Below are 22,536 nucleotides of genomic sequence, written 5' to 3' on the forward strand. Positions count from 1 at the left end.
CTTTTTTCATCAATGAGGTTCAACTCCTAGTACCTTGACTTGAGCCAATCTGCTTCTGGAATCTGACTCTCCATGAGGATTCTAAGAGAGGGGACCTCTAGCTCAACCAGGAGGACTGCTTCCATCCCATATACTAAAGAGTACGGAGTTGCCCCAGTTGGAGTTCTAATAGAAGTCCGATAAGCCCATAAGGCATAAGGTAATTTGTCAGCCCAATCATTGTTCCTATCAGCCATCTTCTGGAGTATGACCTTTATGTTTTTGTTTGTCGCTTCAACCGCTCCATTGGTTTGAGGGCCATAATGAGAAGACCTGTGCCTTGCAATCCTGAATTGGTCACACAACTCCTGTGTCTTGCCCCTAAAATGTTGACCTTGGTCAGAAATCATCTCATGGGGCATCCCATGTCGGCAAATGATATATTCTTGCAAAAATTTGGCTACCTTTGCCGTTGTGAGTTTTGTGTATGACTGAGCCTCTACCCATTTGGTAAAGTAATCAATAGCTACCAGCACAAACTCGTGCCTGTTCCAAGCTTTGGGGTCAATTTTCCCGATCACATCGATACCCCAAGTGGAAAAAGGCCACGGAGAACTCAGCGTGTGCAATTCTGTTGGGGGCACATGGATGAGGTTGGCAAAAATCTGACATTTATGGCACTTCTTCACAAATTCTGTGCAATCGGCTTCTAGTGTATTCCAAAAATTCCCTAAGCGGAGAATTTTCTTAGCCAACATATGGGCATTCATTTGAGGGCCACAGATTCCCTGATGTACTTGCTCCAAGATTGTCTGTGCTTGATCTTCATCCACGCACACCAGTTGTACACCATCAAAAGATCGCTTGTATAAAATATCTTCGTGTAATATGAATTGGGTGGCATAACGCCTCAGGAACCTTTTATCTCCTTGGGTAGCATCTGCAGGGTACTTCCCCTCTCTGATAAAATCCACAATATGGGCAAACCAAGGCCTACCATCTACTGTCAGGGCATTGACGAAGCCTTGATGTGAAGGATGATCTCTCCGATCTATAATGAATGGTTGTATTTGCTCACCCGGACCAAAATCAACCATCGATGCTAGAGTAGCCAAAGAATCGGCAAACCCGTTATTGTCCCTCTGGAAATAGTCAAAACTAATTTCTGTGAACTGCTTCATTAGAGACTCTACACACCCTTGGTATGGTTTTAACTTTTCCTCTTTTGTTTTCCACTTACCTTGGACTTGGCATATGACAATCGACGAATCTCCATATACTTCCAATCTTTTGACCCCAATAGAGATTGCTGCTTTCAATCCCATGAGGCAAGCTTCATACTCGGCCATGTTGCTGGTGCACTCAAAGTCCAACCTATATGCCATGGGCATGTTCAACCCTTCAGGAGTTATAAGTAGAACTCTGGCTCCGCATCCTTTGTGATTGGCGGCTCCATCAAAGAACATTTGCCAAATGCCAACCTCATCTTCAACCTCAACAGAAACTACATCTTCATCTGGAAATACGTCATTCAAAGGCCTTGTATCAACAGCTGGATGTGTGGATAGGTGTTCAGCGATGACACTATCCTTGATGGAATTCTGGGTGACATACACAATGTCGAACTCCGCTAAGAGCAATAACCAACGTGCTAATCTGCCCATCAACGCGGGTTTCTCAAAAAGATATTTGATGGGATCCATTCTGGATGCCAAAAAGATTGAATAGGTCAACATGTAATGTCTAACCTCCTTGTTGCCCAAACCAAAGTTGCACAAGTCTTCTACAGGGTTGTGTACCTTGTCTCATAATCTGTGAACTTCTTACTAAGGTAATAAATTGCTTGCTTTGTATGCCCATCTGGACCATGCTGAGGCATGCTGAGCCACCATCGATCCCATGGAAGTTTCTAATACAGAGAGATACAACAACAATGGCCTTCCTGGAGTAGGGGGAATGAGGATTGGTGGGTTTACCAGGTAGCTTTTGATGCGATCAAAAGCCAATTGGCATTGAGGATTCCACCTCTTAAGTTGATCCTTTTTCAGTAATTTGAAGATCGGTTCACATATGGTTGTCAGTTGAGAAATGAACCGACTAATGTATTGGATCCTTCCTAAAAACCCTCGAATTTCCTTCTCCGTTTGATGAGGTGACATGTCTGTTATCGCTTTGATTTTGGATGGGTCAATCTCAATGCCTCTCTCACTTACCATGAACCCCAAAAGCATACCACCTATCACCCTAAATACACATTTTTGTGGGTTCAGTCTCAGTTTGAACTCCTTGATCCTCTCAAAGAAAACCCTCAAAGCCTTAAAGTGCCCTTCTCGATTAATCGACTTGACAATCATGTCATCTACATACACCTCCACTTCTTTGTGTATCAAATCATGCAAGATAGTGGTGGCGGCCCTTTGGTAGGTAGCACCGGCATTCTTCAAACCAAAAGGCATCACCCTGTATCTATAAGTGCCCCAATCCGGAGTGAAAGAAGTCTTGTCTTTATCTTTGGGATTCATTTGGATCTGATTGTAACTAGAAAATCCATCCATGAATGATAGAAGCGCATGCCTCGCAGTATTATCCACTAAAAGATCGATGTGGGTAAGGGAAAATTATCTTTGGGGCTCGCCCTATTAATGTCCCTATAATCCACACATACCCTGATCCGACCATCCTTCTTTTGTACAACTACAACATTTGCCAACCATTTAGTATACCTCGTCACCTCAATGAACCCAACACCATAGCTTTTAAGTCGTTGATGCGGTCTAGAGATGGTAAGGCAGTGCTCCGCCTTATTTGAAGTGGCGCCTCATGGGTTTTTTTTTTTTTTTTAAATACATTTTAAAATTACTTGATGAAGATTCCAAATATATATTTTTTATTGGTAGGTGTATGGTTTTGTTAACACTTGAGATGTATGGGATCAGCTTTACTCCATCAAAAATAATCAAAACAAACAAAACAAAAACACGATTCACAAACAGGGTTTGGATTTTGTCAAGGGTTTTAAGAAAGGGCTTTGAGAAGGAATCAAGGAACAAGGAAGAACCATTAATCCAGGCCACCATTTTGCTTCGGCAGTGGTGAGCTTCATTCTTCTTTGACGGGAGTAGAAATATAGTGGATGACCTTAGGACTTAGGCACTCATTTTGGCATCGTAGAGGTAAGTATAATAAATATTTGTATATTTTATGTCTTCTTTTCTTTATATTTATAATTTTGTTTCATAATTATGTATTTATATTAGATGTTAATATGTTATGATGATTAATGATTAATGAAGATGAACTTAGTTTATTCACTTTATTGATTTGTGTTCTTGATGAATATCTTACATTGGTATGAATATGAACCTTTAATATTTATTTAACATATGAGTAATAGGATTCAACTAGGATTTGAGCCAAATAGATTGGTTTTATAAAAAAATTACACAGGAATGCTTTAGTCGATAAGGAGACGCTTTATGCCCGCCTTATCGCTAAGGGCTCTGAAAGATCCTCAAATGCCTTCGTCGCCTTACCGCCTTAAAAACTATGCCCTACACTAAGTTGCTTGGCAATCTCCTCTTCTACCATCAAAGCCCAATCCGGACTCATGCGCCGAATCTTTTGTTGGAACGGCTGTGCATCAGAGAAAAGAGGGAGATCATGTTGAACTATGATGGCATCAATACCGGGCATATCGGCGTATGACCAAGTAAACACCTTCTTAAATTCTTTTAAGAGCTCGATTAATTGGGTTGTCTCTTGCTCATCAAGGGACATGCCAAGTCTAACCTCCCGGGGATCATGTTCTAACCCCAAATTTATCAGCCTGAAATCCTCACAGACAGGTTTGGCCTTCTTTTCCTTTAAAGCTTTTAATGATTTGAGAAATGCAGGCGATGGGTCATCGCAACATTCATCATCAGGAGATGGAGGGGATAGGGAAGAGGAAGAAGCAATATACTCGGAAGAATTCATTTCATTAATAACTGGGACAATTACATCAGACTTAGCTCCGACCGGAACCGACACTGCATAAATGGAAATACCTTCTCCGACATGGAGAGAAACAGAAGGAGAAACAACTAGTGGACTGCCTATAAACTTAAAGGACTTAGGCCCAGACATGGCCGACTCTTCAGGTACAAATTTCAGCTCCTCAGGGTAAACAAACTCATCCAAACAGCTCCAGTTAGGAATGACACCCTCAGCACGATGAATCAACAAGTGGGGTGAAGGTGTCTCAGATTCACTAGTCCCACCAATCATCATAATCTCCTCATCGAAGAGACCGCTAACATCTAGGTCTTCCTCTGTGTGTCCCTGTTGGACCTGTTCAAACTGCTTTAGTGAGTAATGTTCTAACTCTGCCCAATCAATCGCGCAATCAAAGAAGATCTCAAAGCTTGGTAGCCTCTCCCCTGAAAACACATCTAACCATGGTTCTGGGAATCCACAATAGAAGAAATCCTGCCCTTCTTTGATGAAATAACCATTCAGAGTTTTGAAATAGGGAGTCATATTGACGGTCTTAGATCCATCTTCCTTCAACTCTGACTCTACAGGCTCTTTTAAACTAGAAGTGACAACATCATCCAGAAGGGGGAAAGTAAATCTGTTAAGATCTCCAACGTTGGTCTCCTCTGCTTGGCTACTCTTCACTAATAGAAAAATGATAAGGGAAGTCAGGTCAAAATTTCCTAAATCTTCCTGCAAGGCGTTAACTATTCCATGCTGAGGAAGGGGATTTGTGGCAACATTGGGTCGTTTGACCCAGATTTCGAACTTCTTTGCATCAAGCAGATCTTGGATTGCCTCCTGCAACTTGTAACATCTATCTGTTGCATGACCTTGCTGAGAATGGTAGTCACAAAACAGGTTTAGATTGAACCAATCAGGTTTCCGCTCAGGTAAGGGTCTAGGCTCTGGCTTGACTATAAGACCGGCCTGAAGCAAACGATTCAAAACTGAACTCAAAGAAGTCCCCAAGTCAGTGAACTGCCTTCGAGGATGACGGGGAGCGGGGGTTGCATCTTGCTCAATCACAAATGGCGTTGCTGGAGTAGGCAAGGCCGGCGTTGTGGGAACAATCGCCATCGTGGCATTAGACCCCAAATTCCTCTGTTGGGCAGGAGGTTTTCTGTTGCTACTAGCCTCCTTAGCAAGTTTGTTGTACTTGGGGAGCTCTTCTTGGGCGAGGGCATCTTCGACCTGCTGGGCTGCCATTCTGAGTCCATCAAATGTCAATATTGCCTGGCCAAACAACACATCCTTGTAGGGACCACACACCGACCTCATGATCATGGCAATCTGATCTCGCTCACTTGGTTGATCCCTCATCATGGATGCTTTGTCACGGAAACGCCTCAAATACTCGGTGAACCCTTCATTCGGCATTTGCCTTGTCGTTTCCAATTCTCTTCTTGTTAAGTCCACTTCAGTATTGTAGCTATACTGTTTGGTGAAAGCTCTCATAATGTCCTCCCAAGTGCGAGAGGATGCCTTGTCTAAAGACATAAACCAATGGTGAGCCGCACCGGTTAGAGAGAATTGAAAAGCTTGACCCAACATTTCATCTGTGAACCACTTTATCCTCAACTATCCAATGAAAGACTTCAAGTGGGTACAGGGATCCCCAGTTCCATCGAACTTGTCACATGTCCACTTGAACCTTTCTGGCAAGATTGCTTGGGGAAAAAAGCATAGCCCCTCAGTATAAAAAATTTGGTCTTCTGCCCCTTTCATATTCCTTATAATGTGCTCCAAACGGTTGACCTGATCCTTCAATTCCTTTTTCTCTTGATCCTCAACTGCCCTAACGGCAGGAGCGTTGGCATAGAAGTCATACTCATCCTCGGCCGGGTAGGGAGGTTGGGGAACAAACCTAGGAGTTTGAGGGCGACTTCGTTGATCCGGAACCTCCTCCCTTGGTGCGACCATATGTGTGCGTACCACCTCCGTGAGGTTGGCCATCATTTCCTCTAGCCTGGCCATTCGACCATCCATGTTATCCAAAGGTGGTTGTGGAGGAATGCCTGCCATCGAGAACCACTGAATGATGGTCCCGAGAGGTTGCTAAGACAATCCCAAGTAAGTGGGATGAACGAGAAAGGCTGATTGGGGTAAGATGTTGGCGGCATTGACTGGTACAGGAAAAGGACAAATATAGACGGTGAGATGGCAATACACAACACTCTCCTACTTGAACACAAGACTAGCCAAACATACGCAAACAAGGATGACCAGACCAAACAAGAGTTAGCTCAAATGAGAGTGGTATAAACTTAGCGGCATACTTAAAGAAGTGTGCCTAAGTTGAAGAGACTCTCAAGTGATGGATCAAGCAAAGGTGGTTCCTGTAAGAACACTTATGTAGGCGACTCTACACTGAGTCAATCACCAGAAACCGTGGTGGACGAATTTGGGTCCACCATTAACATCGAGATAGCATGTTTGAAGCCTTTACCAGGTTGAGACCTATACCACATCGGACTGGTGGTGTTAGCATATAGCCACGGTACCAATCATACGGTGCAGTTGTAAGAATCAACAACTGGTGTAGTTATAAACACTAGCACCTTTAATGTTAATGATAAATCCAATCCTTCCGTTGGTGGATGGTAGATTGAGACGGATAAAAAATGACTACAAGGGGTTCCAACATGAACCGCAAATAATTTTACATTAGCTGTGTTAAATAAATCAATTATTAATAAGTTAGAAACTAATCTATTAAATTAGATAACCTAGTTCTAAATTGCAATTAGGAGAAGAAAAATACCTTAAACCCGGCTTTAATCCAGAAACAAGGGGAGATATTCCTTGTGCTTCAAGCCAAAATCGAACCGAACCGGACTAGGTCTCCCGGCTCAAGGAAGGATTACACATTCAAAATTTTATACTTGGAGAGATTCTTTATTTAGAGAGAGAGAATTAGCAAAAACCTTCATGGGGTCATATTCCTTCTCCCAAATTTTCTTTTCCTTTGGAAGAGAGGAAGGGCTATACTTATAGCCTTGGGACTTGAGACAATTCTCTTTTATTTCCGATATGGGACTAAAAAACTAGGGAGAATTGTCCAAAAAGCTTGCTTTTAGATAAAGGGGTTTGAGCGCCACGTGGCACTCCCTGGTTGCTCGGAATAGAATCTGATATCGAACTTTGGAGTCAACCTTCGGGGGTTATATCTTTCAAACCGTTTGTCGGAATTCGACGTGTAATATGTCGGTAGAAAGCTCAGTCCGAGCACTATCCAATGATGTGAGACACGATTGTAGTCTCGACCGGGAACCTTTACGAAAATATGCATAAAGTAGGGACCCAGATCATATAATGAAAGAGAGAATCGAGCGTCGATTCGCATAGTTCTCGCATCAAAGTGTAATGTCCGACTTGAGGGGACAAACAACAATAATCCACAACATCAAATTCTAATATTTGAAAACATTTTCTCTTGAAAGTTTATAGGAAAAAAAATGGTCATTTTCTAAGTTTGAAAATTCTCCAAGTCTAAAATATCCAACATATAATTCTTCATATTGTCATCATTGTCGGGGGGTGATAAAATTCGGTGTCTACAGGAATGATACTTAACCACAAATATTCTATATGCCTTTATAATGATACAGTTAGTAACCACAAATATTCTATATGCCTTTATAATGATACAGTTAGTATGATTACACGATACCAGGGACACATCGGTCATAAAGTGTAATCCGTCTCCAAGTACAGTCCCGGGGTACACGATACCGGCAACACCTGGGCCACAAAGTGTAACCTGCGATCGTTTATCTAATCTAGCGTGTATAATAACAGTTGAGTATGGACTATGCAACACCGGTACGTCCATCGGTCATGAAGCGTATCTAAATGCAGTCCCAGGGTACATGGTACCGGTAACACATCGGCTACAAAGTGTAATCTGCGACTTCAACTAACTCTAATGCACATAATCAATGTATGAATGTAACAAACATACGGAAATCATGGTACCGGTACCACCTCAGCCACACCGGATCCTGTTATACATATCCATAAACATTTTATATCATTTCCGTAAAAATGTAACATATGATAGAACACCATCATCATTTGAGCAATATAATAATCATGTAAAAATCTATACATGTGAGCAATTCTAAAATAATTAAAAATTCTCAAAATAAAAGGAACCATCCCTCACCTTAATTAGGCTTGTGCAGATTAGGGTTCAAGTATAGCCACTGGTCGTTCAATTCAATTCTGGCCTCGAGGTATGTGCGCTTCACTGTCTTAGACACAAGGGTAACCGAACGTCAATACGTGTCGGGAATATCGGGAAGGGCCCACATGGGTCACTCCCAAAGGGTAAAGGCAAAGTCCTATAGTGACAATACTGTCACCAGAAACAGTCATTGTCCACCAAAAATATCAGTGGTGTTTCCGGTGGACATAACAGAGAGGTCCTAAGACTTCTCATGTTCACAGGAAACAGTCATCGGAAACAGACCCAGTGTTTCCGGTGGCTTGTTTTCGCTGGCAGTACAGAACTGCCGTGAGATTTGGGGCTTTTAGGCTCAAGCCCGATCGTCGGGATTTGTTCTGTGGAGTTTGTGGGGGATGTTCCTAGCATCATTATAAGCTATTAAAATCCCGATTCCACTAAGCCGTTTGGGAGATACGTCGATCGAACGATCAAAATCCTAGGTGGTTATTTGGCCAATCTTGTTGTCGGAGCTCACCGAACTCTGTTTGAGCTCGGCAATGGCACCGGGGAGATGAAATACACAATCCCCAAGCTCTAGAAGGTGTATGGGTCAAGGTTCTACCTATACCTAACTTGACCTAGTTCAAAATGAAGAGAGAGTGGTAGGAGAGGTTGCACTTACCTCCGGCAAGGATTCCAGCAACTAGGTGGGCATCTGGAAGCAAGGTAAGCTTCCCTCCTCCCTCTTCTTCTTCTTCTTCTTCTTCTTCTTCTTCTTCTTCTTCCTTTCTCTCCTCCTTCTCCTCTCCCATGTTTGTGTACAAGTGGGAAATGAGGAATGAATCCTCATTTCCACTTATATGGTAAAACAGGCCTTAAGGCCTGTTTGGTTTGGTCCTAGTCCGGTCCGAATGGGTTAATCCAACTTCCGGGGCATGTGGACCCGACAACTTTGGTCCATAAGGTGCTCATGTCATGAGGAAGGTGTGGGGAAGGATTTAGAATCATCAGGGGATGTCCACAATGCTGGTGGTGGGACCCACGGGCATCGGAACCCAACCAGAAGCCTGATTGGTCAGCGGAAATAGCCAGCGGAAACAGGCCTAGGTTGTTTCCGGTGGCATATTTCCGGTGGTCATGACAGCAACCTGCCTTGACTGCTTGTTGTCCACCAATTGGTCTCTCACTGGTAGTTGCCCTAGGCTGTGTTAATGGTCTTCCGACAATTTTGTTATATGGTCGAGTCACTTACTGTCTGGGATTGGAAGGTATGAATCCCCTCCAGTGACTGGCAAGCAATGCACGAACATGTGGGGTCATCTCTCCCCCTTCGGCAATGGGCAGCTGCGAGCCAAAATCCAGTGGTACTTCCTACCTCCGGTCCGAAACCTATCATAATAGTTCAAATTAGACCAGGTCAAGCACGGGGTGTAACAGGTGTAGCACTTGGGGTTGTGATACCTAACCCAACATTCTAAATGATGCATTACGTTCTTGAACCCCGTAGACCTACCTTGCCTACAGTCATTTCTATGTGTGTGGTCGGTGTGAAAGCAGTACTGTGGATTTTGTGATGCTTTGGCATCAACGCTTAGGCCACCCATCTTTTGTTGGTATGAAAAAACAATTGCCACATTTGTTTTCTTATTTTTCTTCCTCCCATGTATTTCAATGTGAACCATGTATTTTTGCTTAAAATTGTCATTCTTCTTATCTATATCATGGTAATAGATCCACTATTCCTTTTCATATTGTGCAGTCTGATGGGACCTTCTCCCACTGTTTCTTTGTTTGGTTTTTTTTTTTTTTTTTTTTTTTTTGATAGGTAGGGAGGGGATGTAGATAACAGCCAGGAGGCTCGAACTCAAGACCTCTTGGTGAGCATGGACTTTTTGCACACCACAACTCACCAACTGCGCTAGGCAGTTGTTGTATTGCAATCACACATGCAAACATGGGCACCTGCACGTGACCCATTTCACTTGCCTTTCCTTCCACATTTCCATTACCATTAATTTCATCATACCACAAACATGAATGTAGATGCAAATGATGAAAATAAATGCAATTGCACAAACACAACAAGTAATGCATGATCAACAATAATAAACACACCAAAAGAAATAAGATAGAGGGGCACCCACTCACGTTGACAATCTGACACAGCTATCTCTCTCCCTGGTGCTGAATAGGCTCCCTCACAGTTATTTGATATTCCTAAAATCAGAAATGTATACATACATGGTATTAAAACCAAATTAAAATCATTCTTCCCTATTCCTGCTGTACTTTACTTCAGTAAATTGGATTCTCATTTCCCTCTTAAAGTCTGAATTACTTAGTACAATTGTAAAGACTCAATTTGGGTCTTCTTTTAACCATTGCAAAATTCCCATTATCTAATTCTTGGGCTGCATTAAGGATTTGACATCAACTGAAAATTTTCTCCAAAAATTGACTCAATTATACATATGAATTACTTAATCAGAGATGGGATATCAGTCTTTATTCCTATTCAGCCTTAATTCATAGGATCCATCTCAGATTTTAAGAATCCCTTCCCATGCAACAGTTTTCCATTTTAGATTTTCAAATTCCTTCCCAATTAAAATAAATTCCCATTCAAACTCATGAAATAAGAAGGTAAATAATAGTTTCTAGCTTTCAATTTAATGATCAAACCTCAATTTCATCACTTCTTAGCCCACCAATCATTTATTTTTAATTTAATTAATTGTAGCTACCCATTTCAGCAAAGGGTTTTCAAAGGTCAAACTCATATCCACATTATTTCATCCATAAGTATAAAATAAGGTAAAATTATTATGATCAATCCCTAATCTAAGTTTGCATGCATGAATTTCTCTTTTAATCTTACTTTGCATGTAAAGAATTAGACCTCAATTCATCATGCATGGAGATTATATACCTTAGAACAGAGAAATTTCCATGGGATTTCTCCTCCTTCATAAGTAATTCTTCCATTTTTAGTGGATCCAGTGAAAATCCCCACCTTCAGTCCCAATCGGACATGGTGTGTACTTCAATTTGCAAAAAATTTAACTACCTTTTTAATTGAATCCACCCAGAACTAAGAAAGTAAACTTCATAGAGTGAAATTGTTGCTGAAATTCCAGAATTCCTTCCTTACTATAAAATCGGTTCATTCCCTTTTTCCATTTTCTGGAATTCCTTATTCTTACAGGTTCAATTGGGTGAGAATCTCTTACCTTTTTGCTGAATTTTCCAACAACAGCCTTAGAAGATCTATCTCTCCTGATCTCCTTCTCTTCCCTTTTCTTCTTCTTTTCTCTTCTCTTCTTCTTCTTCTTCTTCTTTCTTCCTTCTTCTTGCTGTCCGAATGAGAAAATGAGAGAGAGAAATGGGGTGGTGGTGGCCATTTGTAACCCCACTAAGTCTTAGTGGCCCACTATCTCATTTACTACATACTTAGTGGCTCACTACCTATATTATTATGCAATATATTATAACATATGGATATGTAACTCCATATTACTTATACTAATTTCAATTTTAGATTACACATTCCATACCCATATTAAATTATAACTTCTAATTCCCTTATTTAAATTATTATGTTATATCCCACTTCCTTAATATATAAAATAATATTATATATATGGGTATATAAGTATATATGGTACCCATCTTAAATTATAATTTTTATTTACCTATTTTATTATTTATCTTAGTTAATCATTTCAGACCCTTAGAAATGGGTCCACTTGTTCAAATTCCAAAATCAGAACCCATTCTAGTCAATTCTCGTATTCGGTCCAGTCAACGGGCCAGCCTATCATTTTCAGATTTCTCCTATCTGTTGAACCAGATTAGTTCTTTTTGAATCTATTTAGCCCCTTTTTATTACTAACCCTTATGAAAGGTTAATAAATACCTGTTGGCCCACTTTTCTTGTTGTTCTTTCCAACACTGTTGACAGAAGGCACAGATACAAGTTGGGTCACTCTTTCCTTCCTAGCATACCACAGCTGCCAGCCAAGCTAGTATTGGCCTCTCCAGCCTGCTACTCTTGGCTGTTCACAGTGTAAAGAGGTGAGATTTGGGGTGTTACAGCCTCGCCAAGTTGAGATTTTCTTATAGCCCATACTTGCTTTACATTCTTTGTCTGCTATCATGTTGCCAGTATATTAGAGGATCTTACTGAAGGACCTCCATGTGATCATCATGTTGTCTTGGGGGTGGGGATGCCCTCACAGTCTGAATTCTCCTGAAAGGCAAATCCCCCTGCCTCTACATCTTCCTCCTCTCCCTAGCTGGACGTGCATCTGATACAACTGCTCTAGAGTCAGAGCCACCTGCTCCTTTTACCATCTCTACCTACCTAATCCTATTTATTTGGTGTCCGACCTGACTCTGTGCCTTAACCTGCTGCAATTGTCTTAAGACTCTCAACTCTACCTATGATATACCTTCTTTCGGCATGTAACCACCATCATCATCACTAGAGTCAACATCCACTATTGTTGTGTGTTTCTCTAAGACTGCCTCGTCTAATTCTTCAACAACAACAACAAAGCTTAGCCTTATCCCAACCAAATGGCGTCGGCTACATGGATCCGTAGGATTTAAAAAAAAAAAAAAAAAAAAAAACTTTGGGGCATCCCACTCATGAACAATTGGAAACTTGGATCCTAACCCTTCAGGCAGCCCTGTTAGATGCCATACTCGGGTGAAGACTTAACTTTTGCATGTCTCTTCTAACTAACTCATCAATGGTCATTTTTGGCCTGCCCCTAGCGCTTTTAGCTCCTTACATTTGCATCTGGTCACTCCTCTATACTGGGGCATACAAGGGCCTCCTTTGGACATGACCAAATCATCGTAATCGATATTCTCTAAGCTTATCCTGAATTGGGGCAACTCCCAAATCCGTTATAACCTGGTCATTTCTTATTCTATCTCTCAGGGTTTTGCCGCACATCCATCTCAACATCCTCATCTCGGCCACACTCAACTTATCTATGTTACTCTTCTTGAGCTTTAGAGGAATGCGTCGATCACATAACACTCCAGACACCCCTCTCCATTTCATCCATCCTACTTTAATTCTGTGGGAAACATCATCATCAATCTCACCTTTGTTTAACGTAGAGCCCAGATATCTGAAACAATCACTTTGCGGGATCTCTCTCCCCTCAATTTTCACTTCCTCGTTATCAATCCTCGATCGATTGAAGTTACATCTCATATATTCCATCTTCGTTCTACTTATCTTGACACCTCTCGATTCCAAAGTATATCTCCATAGTTCCAACTTATCATTAATCTCTAGCATTGTTTCACCGACCAGAACAATATCATCTGCAAAAACATACACCACGGGACCTCTCCTTGAATATTCCTAGTTAAATCATCCATGACAAGTGTAAATAGGTAGGGGCTCAAAGCGGATCCTTGATATAACCCGATATTAATTGGAAACTCAACACCTTGGCCTCCCACAGATCTCACAATAGTCACATCTCCATATATGTCTTTAATTATATCCACGTATTTACTTGACGCTTCTTTCTTCTCTAAGACTTGCCATATTAAATCTCTGGGAACCCTGTCATAGGCCTTTTCAAGGTCGATGAAGACCATATGGAGATCCCTCTTGTAAGTTTTGGCTTTTTCTATAAGCCTCCTAAGAAGGTAGATCGCTTCTGTGGTGGATCTCCCTAAGCATGAAACCGAATTGGTTCCCTAAGATATTATTTTCTCTTCTTAAGGGAACTTCTATTACCTTCTCCCATAGTTTCATCATATGATTCATAAGTTTTATGCCTCAGTAGTTGTTGTAGCTCTGGATATCGCCTTTATTTTTGTAAATTGGGATAATAATGCTTCTCCTCCACTCATCAGGCATCTTTTTCGAGTTCATAATTTTGTTAAACAGCTTGGTTAACCAAACAACTCTATGTGCTCCCAAACTCTTCCACACTTCAATAGGGACCTCATCCAAACCTGGTGTCTTCCCTACTTTCATCTTCCTTAGGGATTCTTTAACCTCGGTCACTTCTATCTTGCGTACATACCTATGATTCCTGTTGTGGAGCAAGCTACTCAAACCACTCCTATTATTGTTGTCTCCATTAAGCAAGTTACAAAAATACTCATCCATTCTCCTTTTTATGTCTTCATCCTTCACAAGCACTTTGCCATCCTCATTCTTAATACATCGAACCTGGTCAAGATCCCTGCTCTTCCCTTCTCGAATTTTAGCTATCTTATAGATAGCCATTTCTCCTTCCTTGGTATTTAAATTGTTGTAGAAATCATTATATTTTCTTACCCTTGCTTTCCCTACAATCTTTCTTGCTTTGTTTCTGGCGGCCTTATATCTCTCTTTATCTTCAACTTCCCCAGTCCTTTGTCAAATTTTAAAATTATCTTTCTTATTCTTGATGGCAGCCTAGACCTTAACATCCCACCACCAAGTCTCTCTAGGGGCCAACTTAGTACCCCTAGCCACCCCTAAAACCTCCTTAGCAATTTTCTTATTGCAATCTGTCATTTCATTCCCCATCGTGTGGGCGTCCCCTTCACAATCCCACTTTCCATGCTTCACTACATTATCTTTAAAGAGCACCACCTAACTTTAGGACACACTTGGTTCCTTGTTTTCTTCTTCAGTAAATGGAAGCACATGTCTAGGATCAACAATTTATGTTGAGAGGTTAAACTCTTCCCAGGTATGACCTTATAATCCTTACACGTCCATCTGTCAGGCCTTCTAGTGAGGAAGAAGTCTATTTGACTGGAATGCTGTCCACTTTTGTAAGTAATCAAGTGTTCTTCCCTTTTAGTGAAAAGGGTGTTAGCGATGGATAGATCATAGGCGGTTGCGAAGTCCAGAACTGAGGTTCCCTCATTCCTCTCCTGAACTCCATAACCTCCGTGCACCTCTACTTAATCTCTCCTATCCTTCCCAATGTGTTCGTTTAAGTTGCCTCTCATAATAATCTTATCATCTGGTCTAAAACTATGCATCAATTCATCCATGTGTTCCCAAAATTGTAGCTTGCAGCTCTCATCCATTCTTGTTTGTGGAGCATAAGTGCTAATAATGTTGACCACTTCTTTATCCAACACTAGCTTTAAGGATATGATCCTATCCCCCACTCTTTTAACATCTACCACGTCGTTCTTCAAGTCTCTATCCACCACGATGCCAACTCCGCCTCTTCCACTTTGGTCTCCCAAATACTAAAGTTTAAAGTCGTCCAACATCTTAGCTTTCATCCCTTTCCATCTAGTCTCTTGGATACATGCAATGTTAATCCTTCTCCTCCTTATGACATCTATCAGTTCCAAACTCTTGCCCGTCAGAGAACCAATGTTCTAGGAAGCACATCGAATCCTCCTTTTATTATTAACATTCTTAACACTCTTGAACCTGTTGCAAAGTAGATCGATACCATGTGTCGTTTGCATGGGATGCCCTGATGACATGAAAAACAGATATAAGACACAGAAAGGGGTAAAAATGTGATAAAAAAATACGGGGATCCATGCAAATGGTGGATTGGCTGGATATAATATTGTGTCGGCTGCCTACCTGACGCACCAAAGAAATAAAAGGAAGATGTCTCCTAATACAAAAGAATAAAAGGTCTCAACAATAAAAGAGCGAAGTACATATCACAAACCTGAAGTATATCCGAGATGTATCAAAAGAATTACAATCTTAAACTCCGTTAGAGTTAGCAGTAAACAATTTTTGTTTTTTCGTTATTTTTCTGGTAAAGAATAGCTAAACAAAGTTTTGAAGTAGAAACAAAGGAAAACAATGATGCAATCAATTAGAGTCTACTATAATCCTATGTCTGGACAGTATTGAAAGAAGAACCCTGCAAGCAGTAATTCAGAGGCTCACTGGTAGTATAAAGAAATTGCGCAGTTAAATTCAATTAGGGTCACCAAAAGTCAGATACCTAAATAGTGATAAACCATTTAAAAAATACCAGGACATACACTGATAAGAGTGATTGGGGTCAATACTCAAAGTCAGCAATAAACAAATATCTAATAAAACTAAACATATAACTAAGCAATGTACAATCAGAAGAACATGCCAACAGAACCAACCTAAATAGAGAACACATATTAAGGAAATAACAGGGATAAATGTGAGGAGTATCCCTTACTACTCCTAAACCAATGTAGGCAGTGGAGGTTACACACTCCCAGGTGTTCCAAGGTGCTCAAAGCCGATCGAAACCAACCAATTTAGTTGAGCACAGTTCGTATCAGGGTGGGGGGAGGGGTTGCAGCAGCGATATTTAGTTGAACACAGATCGTATCAGGGTGGTGAGGGGTTGCAGCAGCAAGGTAGGTGTAGGTCGCGGGCTGGTGTAGGTCCTATTAAGGGTCCGAGCTTGTGAGGGGAGAGAGAGGGGGCTGCGGAACTGGAAGGAGGTCAGTATAATGAAAAATTGTGCAGATAGGACAGTGAGAGTTGAGAGAGAGAGTTGTTGGTAGGAATCGAGATGGTGGGAAGATGCTGGTTGGGTTTCAGTGTAGCTAGGTTGAAGGGGGAAATTTTTTGTCTGCTCGCATGAACCTCATCCCTCACTAAGCTAGTTGGAGCTCACACCACATGTGTTGCTTTCTAGATGATGACGCAGGTATGGTGGTATCCATGAGCAATGACACTTCCTCCTCCATTGCCAAGTATGGCGGTGACTGGTGGACACCATAGACCAAGGAGCACAATGTAGACTGTGCCTGTGATAGTTGTGCCTACATTGCCCCGTGAGCAGGGATTAATGTTGCTCGTCATCATGTTATATATTTTTGGATATTATATTTTGGGATACATTATATATAAGTCTTAATGATTTAACTTTGAAGATAAACGTACTAACTTATTTAAGTATCATTGTAGTCCTCCTCAGTACGAGAAACATGTCTATATATATTTTAATCTCGCTGCATCTGATTTAGTTTAGTTTTTTTTGTGGATTGTTAGGATAAGGTACTTTCTTCTAACTCACCTTTCTTTTTACTTTTCTTTTTTTTTTTTTTTTTTTTTTTTTTTTTTTTTTTTTTTTTTCTTTTTTTTCTTTTTTGGGATCCTTGTAGCCGACTCCATTAAGTTGAGTAAAGGCTGAGTTTGTTGTTGTTGTTGTTGTATTTTAGGGTAAGGTACTGCTTAGAGATCAGGGCAGTCTTGTAAGATGGTGGTAAGCGTCCTAGTCACATCACTGGCATCCTATGCGGGGTGGGGTGTGACATTCATAACCTTTGTTGCCATTCACCACAGTGTCAGCAACAAAGTAATCCCATGTCAGATTACCACCATAAGCAGCTAGGCGAGTCTTGCACCTGTATTTTATGCTCTGATCCAGTAGATGTCAACATGAGAATATAGTTCCTTATACTTCCGGTCGATGTTTTCTTTTGATTCTGTTATGTCAAGTGCTACGATCTGTATACTACCGTACTTTTCTGAAATGCAGTGAAGTCAATACATGATTACCTACTGGTATTAAAACTCCTCAAATTCCTACAGGGTCAAACAATGGAAATGATGTACAGGATTGTTGGGCAGGCACTTGAAAAGGCAGGCCTAGCTAATCAATACCATCCACAGGATTACTTGAACTTCTATTGCCTAGGTAAGCGCGAAGATGGTCCACCAGAAGGGCCTCCACAAACAAATCAGTCTTCTGAAAATCGTGCAATGGTGAGGTGTTTTTCTGACTGGAATGTTTGTCTATTACCAGTACAATTTTATTTTATTTTATTATTTTTTGGGGGTGGGGGGGTGGTGGGGGAGTGGGAGAAGTTACAGTCACATTCTAATCAAACTTTTCTTAAACAGTCAATGCTTAATCTCAATTGTCTGAAGATAAGAATTTTGTAATCCATATCTGCATAGTGTTATTATTATAGATTTTTCGCAACTCTCATCTTTGAAATAAGAGGGGGAAGTCAAAAAGGGGAGAAGAAATAAATAATAGAATGAAGACTATATTTTGGGGTTTGCCAAATGCAGTATCTTGTACTTTTGTAGGACTTGACATGGAGAAAAGCACTCTTGATAAAATTTAAAGGTTTTCATCTCAACAATATGAGGTATACATAATTGACGCATAGACCCCACATCATAAAAAACAGCGAGTCATGTGCTTTTTACATGGATCCGACACTATTTTCTCAAACAACATTAGGGCTTCTTATGTCAAGCCTTGCATATTAATATTTTGGACTTTTACTTTGCTTGGAATTGTTTAAATACTTCGGTGTTATTGATTATACTAATAGGATGTTAAATAAAGTAGAATGACAGAACTGTTTTCGTGTAGCCACACCAAATAGTTGGCTTAAGATTTAGTTGAGTTGAGTTGAGTTTGTAATGTAGACTAGGATAGGGGTCTAACCAAGTCTCAACTGCAGGAACTTTTAACCAAAGAACAACCACATATTCACCAAGTTTAGAACAGAATACAAATCAGCCTGAGATCAATCAATAAAGATCAGCCCTATCGATCTCTTCATTTCAGAAATTCTGCAACTAGAAGGAAACCAGAGAACAGAAACTTTAAATCACCAAAATCTGAGACTAAACCATGAAGCATGAAACCAGCAACCAATCAGCCACATCCAGAACAGATCGATTCACAAATCTGGGCAGAAATTAGGATCGGCCAGAATAGAGAGAAATCCCATAACTACTGATTCCTTGGTCTGATGAACCTCAAATTAAGGTCGAATTCCCCTCTATATAATCTTAACACTCGATAAAAAAAAGAGAGCCATTGGATGGCTGGATCATCAGAACAGTATAGGGGCAGTAGGAGAGAAACTTGAAATTTCCAGAACCAGAAATCAAAAGCAGTTCAGATCCCTTACCTGGTTTGAAGAACCTTGCAATTAACTTGAAAAGAAAAAAAGAATAGTTGAAGAGATCTCTTGGACTTCATGCCGCAAAGAGTCAATTGGATCAAACACCAATTCCTTCAGCCTTTATCAAACACAAGACCACCACTGTGATCACACACAAAGCAAACTCAGAAGAGCAACAGCAACATAGCTTTTTCATTCGGAAAATCTTTCAAGGCTTAATGGGAGCCCTCTTCTTTATTTATAATAATGATGGGGTGGGGTGATTACAATTTAGTAACTTCAGAGTTACTAAAAAACTGAAATAAAGATACTAACATCTAGTTACTAAATCTGGAAAAGTAAACTAGGAAATCAAACAACTGGAATTAGAAACTAACTTATGACTGAAAATTAGAAACTAAATAACCCCATCAAAGCCCAACTAAAAAGGAAACTAACTAGTAGTCCTGTATTCAATCTTAGAGCCCCTCTTTTAGACCCATAAAAGTGGCCCAATCCACTCCAAACCACATGGAATCAAAGGCCCAACATGTATGGAACCAACCTTAGGCTTATTCCTAATAAAATAATCCTATTTTCGTGATTAATCTGCATCAGTTTGTTTGCATTTATCATGCACCAATACTGTTCTTTAATCTTTTTATCATGTGGCTGTGCTCTTTTTTATTTTTTGCCTCATGTGGAGACTGAAGATGATGTTTTATGAAAACATCGATGGATGCCTTGTTATCCATGTAAGGGATCAACTAGGACATCAAATTTCTTAAAAAATATGACAATGGTTCGTATCACCCATGAGGAAAAAATCTAAATTTATCGCACTAGTATTTTCATGATCTTAACATGCTTCCTAGATCATGCTCAAAGCACTTTTCTGAAGATATTTGTGTTCTTTATGAATATTGTTTTCATGTGTATGATTAGTTCCATGGATGCCAAAAATGTTTTATGGATTGGGTTCTGATCTTTCCCAGCTGATTGTGATCTGGATTGGTTTTGGATTTTTTCCCACTAACAGGATTGGATAATCCTCATTTAGCTGGGAGATCCAGGCAAATCTTGATCCAGATCAAGGTCTACTTGTCCTTGAAATGAGACTGTAACGAATTGGAGAAGCATTTTCCTACATATGTAGGAAATATTTCTTTCTATAAATACACAATCTGATATGAAACAATGTAAGAGCTTGATTTTGTAAAATAGCTTAACAGTGTAATCCCCCCCCCCCCCAAAATATCTGTGGTTATACAGGGATTAGCTCAAAAGTTTCGCAGATTTATGATTTATGTCCATGCCAAAGGGATGATAGTTGATGACGAATATGTAATCATGGGATCTGCAAACATTAACCAAAGATCTTTGGACGGTTCAAGGGACACAGAAATTGCTATGGGCACTTATCAACCATGTTATACATGGGCAGGAAAGAAGTCTCATCCGCGAGGCCAGGTTTTGAACTTTTATTCTCTCATTGAATTTTAAACAACTAGTAAACAAATTTAGAGTGCTTAATAAATGAGGCTGATTTAGAGTTGACCTTCTTCTTTCGCCTTTTTTTTTTTCAAGGCACATGCTGCCGCCAAAACATTTGTTAATTTTCCTTTTATTCTGTGTAACATTTCATTAGTTGTATGTAGGGGTGTCAATCATCCATTTGGACTAGTTTCAGTGTGAGAATGAGTGAAAATGGTCATCAATCTCTTCATGTGGTCCACCATGTATGTGGTTTGAGTTTCTTCAAAGGTCCTTACTATTGAATAGGGGTTGACTTTTCTCAAACAATTCTCAGAGAATTATTCTTGCACATGGAATATTTAGATTGAAGGGAAAATAAATGACTTATATGATAAGATAGACATGTGAACCAAGTTTGAGAGCAATCAAAATGCCCCATGTTTGAATATAGCTTGGCTTCACAGTCACAATTTTGAGCCACATCTAGGGATGATCTAGTTGAGCCAACTGTTAAGTAGCCTAGAGTCTAGACATTGGATTAGCCAAGCCACATGTCAAGTTTCAGGTTCCATCTCAACCATATGACCCATAACGTGTTGAATTTTTTTACCTTTGTATTACCCAAAGCCGACTTCAACCAACTTTAAAAGAATTATATTACCAAGTGAAAAAATGCCTCTGGGCTGAACTTACCTTATGGAAATCATGCTGTGGACCTGTGGTACTTCGCATTAAGTTCATTCACCCTTCTATCTTGTGCTTGTTAAGTAACAGATGTGAGCATTTTTTGGTTTTCTGATGAAACAGTGTGAAGCTTATATGAATATATTCTACATGATTGATCTCTTGCAATAATACCAATGTTGCAGGTATATGGTTATCGTATGTCTCTCTGGGCTGAGCATCTTGGTGCACTAGAAGAATGTTTTCGCGAACCACAGACTCTTGATTGTGTTATGCATGTTAATAAATTAGCACGATGTAACTGGAAGTCATTTGTATCTACGGAGAATAATGAAATGAAGGGACACTTGATGTCATATCCAATCAAGGTGACCAAGAATGGGATGGTTGGGCCAATGCCTGGCAATGAAAGCTTTCCTGATGTGGGAGGTAAGATCCTTGGAGCCCCAACCAATCTTCCTGATGCTCTGACAACATAAGAAGTCTATTGTTCTCCACAAGAAAATCACCTAAGGTAAATCCCAAAACCCATGGAAAAAATCAGACCTTGAAGTGGCTCAAAGACATGTTGTAGATTACGAATTTAATAGAATATGATTCAATGTTGGAACCCCAAATGAACAATGCTACTACTCTGCCTGACAGACTATTCATTCTGTGTTGAGGTTTCTATGTGTAGTTATTAAAACAAGAAAAAAAGAAGCTCCTATCTGTGTATCATGTTTCATTTTCATGATAGTAAGAAATACTACGAAATTGTACTAGGCTGTACTATTGTAATTGATGGAAGCATATTATCTTGTAATGTGGATATTTACTAAAATATTTCTGTATTAGAAAGTACTAAATTATATTTTGAAATGAAGAGCTATAACGTCTATTACTAGAATTCATCATTTTTATCTAAAGACACCTATTTTCATATATTTCTCGATAAGCTGACAATTCAGAATATTGAATTATCTAGTAGATTTGGATCGTTAATGCATGACTACCTTGATCATTTCCACTCATTCGGAATCAAGACCAGTGGGTCTATATAGTTCAGGCTGGTCCATTGTGATGAGCTCCTAAATTTGATGAAATTGCAGTGCATGTTTGTCAAATGAGATGAAACAGTGAAGCAAACAAGCTTAAAAACCATCCAGTAGAAAATAAGATCATGCCACTTCATGATTCTTTGGATCACAAATTAGTATCCAGTTTGAGATTCTGGTTATCAAATGTTTCATGTTAGACTTCAATAAAATCAACCTGTAAACTTTGGATCATGGATTTTGTGTATTGATTTACCCTTCCTTTCTTTTCTTTTCTTTTCTTTTCTTTTCTTTCCTTTTTTTTTTTTTTTTTTTTTTTTT

At 39.9% G+C, this 22,536-nt stretch overlaps 1 protein-coding gene and 1 long non-coding RNA gene across 8 annotated transcripts in view; one reads left to right on the forward strand and one right to left on the reverse strand.

Annotated features, from left to right (window-relative positions):
- The window catches only part of LOC122082652 (phospholipase D delta-like), a 56,319-nt gene extending 34,338 nt beyond the window's left edge, over positions 1–21,981 (forward strand). For 6 of the 7 annotated variants that reach the window (XM_042650352.1, XM_042650358.1, XM_042650375.1 and 3 more), the window contains 3 exons: positions 17,703–17,876; positions 20,291–20,488; positions 21,364–21,981. In XM_042650352.1, the coding sequence (XP_042506286.1) occupies positions 17,703–17,876; positions 20,291–20,488; positions 21,364–21,657 (666 nt within the window). In that variant the 3' untranslated portion in view covers positions 21,658–21,981. Of the gene's footprint in view, positions 1–17,702; positions 17,882–20,290; positions 20,489–21,363 lie in introns of those variants that run through there. The other variant, XM_042650401.1, reaches the window with a different exon arrangement.
- On the reverse strand, positions 8,949–11,595 carry LOC122082685. The gene is made up of 3 exons (XR_006141382.1): positions 11,395–11,595; positions 10,313–10,381; positions 8,949–9,553 (listed from the first exon to the last, which is right to left on the reverse strand). It is a non-coding gene; the product is annotated as an uncharacterized LOC122082685 (long non-coding RNA).
- Positions 21,982–22,536: the final 555 nt, after the last annotated feature.

This window comes from Macadamia integrifolia, chromosome 1, assembly GCF_013358625.1.
Source record: "Macadamia integrifolia cultivar HAES 741 chromosome 1, SCU_Mint_v3, whole genome shotgun sequence".
Classification (NCBI taxonomy): Eukaryota; Viridiplantae; Streptophyta; class Magnoliopsida; order Proteales; family Proteaceae; genus Macadamia; species Macadamia integrifolia.